This window comes from Myotis davidii, unplaced genomic scaffold (assembly GCF_000327345.1).
Source record: "Myotis davidii unplaced genomic scaffold, ASM32734v1 scaffold1369, whole genome shotgun sequence".
Taxonomy (NCBI): domain Eukaryota; kingdom Metazoa; phylum Chordata; class Mammalia; order Chiroptera; family Vespertilionidae; genus Myotis; species Myotis davidii.
This window is the reverse complement of record NW_006300211.1, coordinates 94,733-102,476: the sequence shown is the minus strand read 5'-3', so window position 1 is coordinate 102,476 and position 7,744 is coordinate 94,733. Positions and strand designations below refer to the sequence as shown.

Genomic DNA, 7,744 nt, shown 5'->3' with positions numbered 1-7,744 from the left:
TTGGAATCATGAGATCTCAGCCACCTGCATCCTGCTCTGTACTTCCTGTGGGCACTCTGCTCCTCCCATATACCAGTAGAATCCACTTTGGGGCCCCTCAAAAGAAGACTGGAAGCCGCTTGTCATCTCCATCCAGTCCCAGCTACAACACCTCCCAGCCCTGCCCCCCCCCTCCTCAACACCTCAGCCCCCACCTTTGCCACCCCAAGGGCATCACACCCACAGTGGCCTGTGTCCCCATCGCACCAACCCCAGCTCAGACCTCAGCTGCCGCAGCCTCTTCTAGATCTGTAAACCGAGCACTCCCAGGTTCCTGCCTCAGCCATCGAGGAGGTAGTGCTCACCACAGGGCTCCTCACCCATCTGTCTGCTGGAGGCCCAAGGCCTCTGTGCGAACCCAGGACGAGGCCAGACAGGACCCCTTTGGATATGAACTCTCCTCCTGGGCACACTGGAGAGAGTCGTTCCTTTCAAAAGATTTGCCATCTCCCTGCCTGCCCCCTCCTTCCTGCCTTCTTCCTGAGGAGCACACTTGCCAGAAAGACTCACCTTCCCCACCTCCCCATTTGTACATGGACAGTCTCAGCCAACAGACATGAGAGAGGTCTCCCTGAAATTGTCCCCTGTGGACCAGGGAGCCCACAGCCACATGACCTTCCACCAACATCTTTATTCCCAGGACATGGTGAACACCTCTCCCTTCACACCCAGGAACTGTAAGACCTTCTGAGACACCCAGGCCAGGAAGTAGGGGCCTGGCTGCTGGCATCTGGAGATAGAAGGTAGGTCCCCTTTCAGTCATCACCCAGCTTGCCCGCTTCTCACCCCAGAGTCCTCTCTGTGGCCTTCCTGCTGGGAGGAAATCCAACCTTCACAGAGCATTTGAGAACTCGGGGAAGACCCAGTGTCACCGGACAAACAGTGGATCCAAGCTGCCTGTCACTACCTGAGCCAATGAAGCAGAAACACTCTGGAATCATATGAGTGTTTATTCCAGTGCTGCCGGCAGCATGGAGAGCAGCAGGTCAGCCACAGAAATCTGCGCTGCACCGCGCCACAAGCCAGTTGCTTATATAACAAAAGCACAAAGGAAAAGTAGGCAAAAAAGCAGTTTACAGACATGCAAAAGGACTAGGGGTCTTCAAAGGGCTTAGTGATATGCAAAGGCTGGGGTTACATGGGAAGTAGCCAAAGCAAGTGCCAGATGGGCAGTTAACAGGTAAGCAGGATGGAGGTGTGCAAAGGCCTGCAGGTGTGCACAGTGGGCTGGGGGATCTCCAAAGGGCTGGGATTCTAGTTTCTGCAGCAAAGTTGTTCATCTTTCCATGGTAATGGGCAGCTCCAAATGGGGAGGAAGCGCTGCTCCAGGTCAGCTCCAGCCAGGGTAGAAGGTGCCTTCTTTAATCAGAATAAAACAATCATGGTTAACAGAGCGTGATTAATATTTCTTATAAGACTAGTTGGTTCCCCAAATTCTATGGCTGCCCCCTTTCACCAGTGCCCAGCTGGGCTGAGTGTTACAAATGGAAAAAAATCCCCAGGTTAGGGGAGCAGAGGGGCTATCTGAGTGGTGCTGACAGACCCAAGACCAGGACACAGCAGGGGCAAATGCTGGCGTGATGGGGTCATCCTCTCAGGTGAAGGGGTCTCCATCAGCCTTGCTATGCAATTGTGCTCCGATGCTCTCATAATTTTTAAACAAACAAATTTAGATGTTTACAAAAAATGGCAAGTGAAACACGCTCATGGATTTATTAATAAGCATTGGATTTTCATTTCTGTGTTTTGTGGACTGCTGTATGCCCAGCTATACTACTTGGGAGAGCAGAATAAGCTCAATAAATATGTGATAAATGACAACAACAACAAAAAAAAGACAATGGGCTCTACAGGCCAGTAAGATCCACCTCCCCTGAGGGCTTGTTAGATGCAGTCTCTGGTCCACTGCACACTTACTGAGTCAGAATCTGCATTTGTCTTCGGCTTCTTTATTTTATGTTTTTTAATTGACTGGTTTTAGAGAGGAAGGGAGTGTGAGAGAAACATTGATTTGTTGTTCCACTCATTTAAGCATTTAATGGTAGATCCGTGCAGGTGCCCTTGGCTTATCAGGAGGAAGCTCTAACCAACTGAGCTCCCCAGCCAAGGCTCTCAGAATCTGCCTTTGAACAGGATCTGCAGACACTCCTGTGCACAGGAGAGGGGCAGGGCTGCCACAACCCCAGTTCACAGCCTGGCGGGCATCCACGTTAGCTGGGCAGCCGATAAGCAGCATTTCTACAGTGTCCTGTAGGCATCACCATCTTTACCACCGTCCACAGGTGATCTGATGCACAAGAGGTTGACATCCCTGTGACAAGAGTTCTTCATGTCACCCCAGGGCTCCTGCTCAGAAACAGAAGTCCAGAAGGAATAAGAGAGGCCCCAGGGGGCGCTACTGGGCACTCAACTTGAGCTCTAGGGAATTCCCCCCACCCCCACCCCCACCTCCATGTCCAAGACTCAAGCTTATCTCAAAAGGAAATGCGTCTATCGGGGTGGAGGGGGTGGAGAATCACTGAGGAAACAGAGGTCTCATCAATTCCCAGGATCTGACATTTAGCTGGAAGGTAACCAGGAAGGTGGGAGGGGGAGGTGGAAAGGAGGGTAGGACATAGGAAGGGACCTGGGCACAGACCCCGCCCCCTGCCCATGTGACCAGGGAAGTGCTCTTGTCCCAGAGGAGGCTCAGCAGGTCCCACCAGCAGGGAGAGCGGTGCCTGTGAGTGCTTCTGGACCTCAAGCTCTTCTCACAGAGGGAGGGACGGAAATGGAGTCCGCCTCAGCCCCTGCGCACAGAGGGTGCGTCCTCCGGCAGGGGCTCCTGCTGGCCGGTAAGGAGGGGATAAATCCTGGGGGTGGACAGGAAAAGGGGAAACGGAGACTGGCTCAGGGTCTCCTGGGGAGCACAGTGCTCTGAGAGGGGACAGAGGGCCTCTGTTTGGACCTGAGGGAAGAGGACAGGGGAGCAGAGTAGGGTGGGGGAGGGGGCTCAGCAGCAGGACACTCCCATGATCTGGAGGTGGTGAGGGGCAGGAAAACCTCGATTATGGTAAGTTTTACAAGTTATTCATCACTGAAATTGTTCCTGAAAACTGATTATAATAATATCTATTTGTGTCACGGTGATATAAGAAAAAATGAACAGGGGCACTAAGCGTTGTCTTTACCACCAACCTCAGAGCTGAGTACATGCACCCCAGTGGGTGCAGGACCCAGGGAGCACTCATTCATTCACCCACAGGCACTACAGCCTGCTGCAGGCCCTGGGGGTACAACAGATCAGACAAATCCCTTCCCCCATGGAGCTCACTTACAGTGGAGAGGAGACACACAAGGAAACATCCAGATGTGAGGTCAGGGACCCACAAGTGCCATGAGGAAAACAGAACAGGGACAGGTCAGAAAGTGGAGACACAGGTCTATAGTGTCAACAGGGGTCTGAGCAGTGCCTGTGAGCATTTCTGACTTCAGGATCCAGGAGCCAGGCAGGCACCTGGGAATTTTTAAACAGGAAATAAGGTCAGAGGTGCTGAAGTATTGCTGGCCATGCTGCTGCACTTGACCGCAGGAAATACACTCACACACACATTCTCAGACCAAGGCTGAGAGATGAAGAGACCCGCTAGGACCCAGGGCTCATCTCTCCTTCCCAATACAGAGCTCCAAATCTTGATCAATTTCTCTCTTTCCTCCTAGCCTCACTCCTAACCCTCTGGAGCCTGCCCACCACTGCCCAGCTCACTATTGAGTCAGTGCCGCCCAATGCCGCCGAAGGGAAGGATGTGCTTCTCCGTGTCCACAACCTGCCTGGGAATCTAATGGGCTATATGTGGTACAAAGGGGAAAAAGTGGACGGTGATATTCAAATTGTATCATATGCGATAGACACTCAAACAACTATTCTCGGCCCTGCATACAGCCATCGAGAGACAATATACCCCAATGGATCCCTGCTGTTCCAGAAAGTCACCCTGCAGGACACAGGATACTACACCCTACAAGCCATAGACAAAGATTTTCGGAGCAAAAGAGTAACTGGACAGCTCCGTGTTTACCGTGAGTGATTGCTCTCTGACCTCTGGGTGTCGGGTGGGGTATATTCTACTTCACAAACAGGACTGACAGCCCTGGACTTTGCTCCATCCCCCTCTGCCTCACATTCCAGGTTGGGTTTGGGCATTTAGTGCAGGACACACACAGTGGAGACACTCTTCTTAAGGTCAGAGTTCCCTTCCCGGATTCCAGCCCTGCAGACATTCTCCACAGAGAGAAGGGCCCGTCTGATGGGAGTGACTCAGCAGAGGGAGACCAGTCTCAGTCCAGGCAACTGGGTCCCTCCCCATGACCCAGAGAACAACCCTGCAGGACTCATGCAGGGCCTGGCCTGGGGGATCCTTACAGACAAGTTCAACCCAGGTGGTCCCTCCCCAGACCTCTGTCCATGGCTCCTGACTCCAGGGAACCTGAGGAGCCTCTGGGTGATTGAGTTTGAACTGTGGGCAGGGCTGAGTGGCAGCAACAATTTCCCAGGTACCCATGTCACAAGGTTGCTGAGGTAGTCACCGCCAGGGCTCAGCCTCAAGAGCCACATCTGGGGAGGGATGGAGCCTGCTCCTTCACCTGAGACCATGCGTGGGGAGTATGTGGACAAGGTCCCCAGGCCTTTAGCCAACTGCCCTGGGGGACATAGGAAGGAAGAGGAACATGGTCTCCCCAGGGAGGGCAAGAGAAGATGTTCCTCGAAGCTCCTAGTCCACCAGGGATCTGCCCACGGCATCCTCTCTCACAGACACAAAGAACAACAGAGGCTGTCAAGTTAACAGTTAAGTAGCCCCTCTATTCCAAGCTTTAGGTTAGGAAACTGTGAAAGATTTAAGGTTCATTCACAGGCAGCATGGCAAACCTGAGACCATTTACCATTTATCCTGTTTCGTTCAGGGAAAACTGAGTTTCAGGAAGATACAGTCACTCAATCAGAATCACACAGACTGTGACTGACCAACGTGAGTCATGCCAAGGCCTCTCCTCCACTCCAAGGGCCTTATTATGCTCACTTCACCCCTGACTCCTGACTCACATCCTCGTCCTGGTGTGAGGCTCCCATTCTTCCCAGTGGCTCCGGGGACCTTCCCAAGGTGGGCCTGGTGACCCTGCACCATCTGACTGGTTCACTGCCTGTTTCACACACATGTTCTCATGATGACACCTTGACCACAGGGTGGGATCCTCTCAGATGGTGAGATCCACCAGCAACTCTCCTTTCTCTCAGATGCGCCCATTTGAATGAATTTGACTAAACTCCGGTTGTTTCCTGAGTTAGAAGGAAAAGGAAGAGCATATGCCACAGGCCCATGTGGGGGCTCCTCCCCATCTGCCTGACTGTCCATAGAAACAGGGAGGGACCGTCTTCCTAACTTTACTAACATGACACATGTCCTTTCTCCCAAACTGGTGTCATCCCTCCCTGTACACAGCACAGACACCTGGACTCACATCCCGGTCACTTCTCTTCTCAGGACTCACTTTCTCTCTATCCCAGGGAGTCCCTGATTTCAAACCCACTGAGGCATCTACTTTTGGTCACAGTGTGACCTGATTGGACGGCAGAACTGGGTCTATGACCTTCGTGCTCTCTAGACAGAGATTCCTGCAAAAAATGGCATTAGATCTTCCGGGCATGAGTGATTTTCACATATTCTTTCACAGTTTAACTCAAAATCTATCTCGTAACTGCCAAACACAAATGGTCCACGAGGGCCATATTTTCAGCAAGTTCATGTTCCCCCACCTCCACAAGCCCGGCTTCTGTATGTGCTATTGTCTGCGTGTTGAGGAAAGATCCCTGCCCTCTGCAGTGGCAGAAAGGACATTAAAGACCAAGGGCAGAGAGCCTGGCTCTACTGCCACCGCCAGCCAGCTCCCGCCATCCCGCACTCTTTTCTAAATCATTCCTGGACTCTGCTCTGCCCTTTCTGGGGTCACTGTCTCATGTCAGTCACCAGTGAGCTCCTGGGCAGACGGCCACACCTCGTGGCCCTGCAGCCTGGGTACTAAACTCACCACCAGACTTGCTTCTGGTCTCCTGTGTATTGTTTCTGCTCAGACACCCAGTTCCAGGACATCCTGCCCAGTCCTCTCGAGGTTTAAGGACTGTGGGGTGGCCCATCATTACTCATCTCTAGGTTAACCCTGCAATGTGAGGCTTCAGTGGAAACACATCTCCACCCGGCAACATAGGTCTGTGTAGCTGGAAGGGACTCAGCACCTGCACATTCCAGTGGAGGCCCAAGGTCAGCCAGGCAGTCAGCTGATCAGTGAGGAACCAGGGCAGGTGCCGGGTGGTCTCTGACTCCCAGTCCTGCGTCTCTCTGTGATGAAACATAAGAGTTATCTGAGCCCTGAGAGTCTGTGCTTTTTCTCCCAGACATAGAGCAGGCGGCCTTACATCTTCTGTGCGCTCAGCTCCTCATGCATTTGTTTGTCTTGTGATGCACAGACCTGCTTTATTCTTTTAAAAACTCAGGTTGGCTGAGAGGCAAGAGGTGTCAACTCTGACGAAAGAAGCCTTTAGAGCAGCGGTTCTCAACCTGTGGGTCGCGACCCCTTCACAGTCAGTCATCTCCTCTGTTCTCCACAGAGCCAGTGGGGAAGCCCGCCCTCCGAGCCAGCAATGCCACAGCCACAGAGCATAACGTCGCCGTGGTCCTGACCTGCCTCACAAATGACAGGGGCATCTCCATCCGGTGGCTCTTCAAGAACCAGATTCTACCTCACAAGCACAGGATGAAGCTGTCCCAGGACAACAGCATCCTCACCATAGACCCCGTCAGGAGGGAGGATGCTGGGGGTTTTCAGTGTGAGGTCTTCAACCCTATCAGTTCCAGCAAAAGTGACCCTCTCGAGCTGGATGTACAATGTAAGTGACCCCTTGCCCCATCCTACGTCTCCCTGGGAGGATTGCTCTACCAATGGTGTGAAAAATGGACAGAAGTCACAGGGGCAGAATGTCAATCAGGAGACATTACAGTAAACAGAATGGCAAAGTGGTTAAGAGCTCAGTTTCCGACCCTGGGTCTGGCATTCACTGTGACCTTGCGCAAGGTTGTTTTTTATGCTCATTTTTTATGTGGTAAACTATACACAAAATTTACCATTTTAACTTTTAAGTGTACACCTCAGTGGCATTAAGTGCATTCACATTGTTATGCAATCATTACCACTATCTGTTAGGAACGTTTTCATCTTGCCACACTAAAACTCTGTACCCATTAAACAATAGCTCTCCAATCCCCAATCCCAACCCCTGGAAACCATCATTCTGTTTCTATTAATATGACTACTCTAGGTACTTCATATAAGTGGAATCATATGATATTTATCCTTTTGTGTCTGGCTTTTTTCACATAGCATAATGTCTTCAAGTTTCATCCATATTATAGCATATTTCACAATTTCATTCCTTGTTAAGGCTGAATAATATTCCATTGCATCCATCATCTGTCCATGAATTCTGTGTTGTTTCTACCTTTTGTCTGTTGTGAATAATGCTGCTATGAACAAGGGTGTACAAATATCTGTTCAAATCCCTGCTTTCAATTCTTTTGAGTATTTACCCAGAAGTAGAATTACTGGATCAAATAGTAGTTTTTGTTTAATTTCTTGATGAACCGCTGTGCCATTTTCCATAGTGGCTGCACCATTA

The 7,744-nt window shown here is 51.2% G+C and overlaps 1 protein-coding gene across 1 annotated transcript in view; it reads left to right on the top strand.

Annotated features, from left to right (window-relative positions):
• The first annotated feature begins 2,809 nt into the window (after positions 1-2,809).
• Positions 2,810-7,744, top strand: part of LOC102772551 (carcinoembryonic antigen-related cell adhesion molecule 1-like) — a 14,570-nt gene continuing 9,635 nt past the window's right edge. The window contains exons 1-3 of the mRNA XM_006776618.2: positions 2,810-2,873; positions 3,739-4,098; positions 6,680-6,958. Of these exons, the coding sequence (XP_006776681.1) occupies positions 2,810-2,873; positions 3,739-4,098; positions 6,680-6,958 (703 nt within the window). The remainder of the gene's footprint in view (positions 2,874-3,738; positions 4,099-6,679; positions 6,959-7,744) is intronic.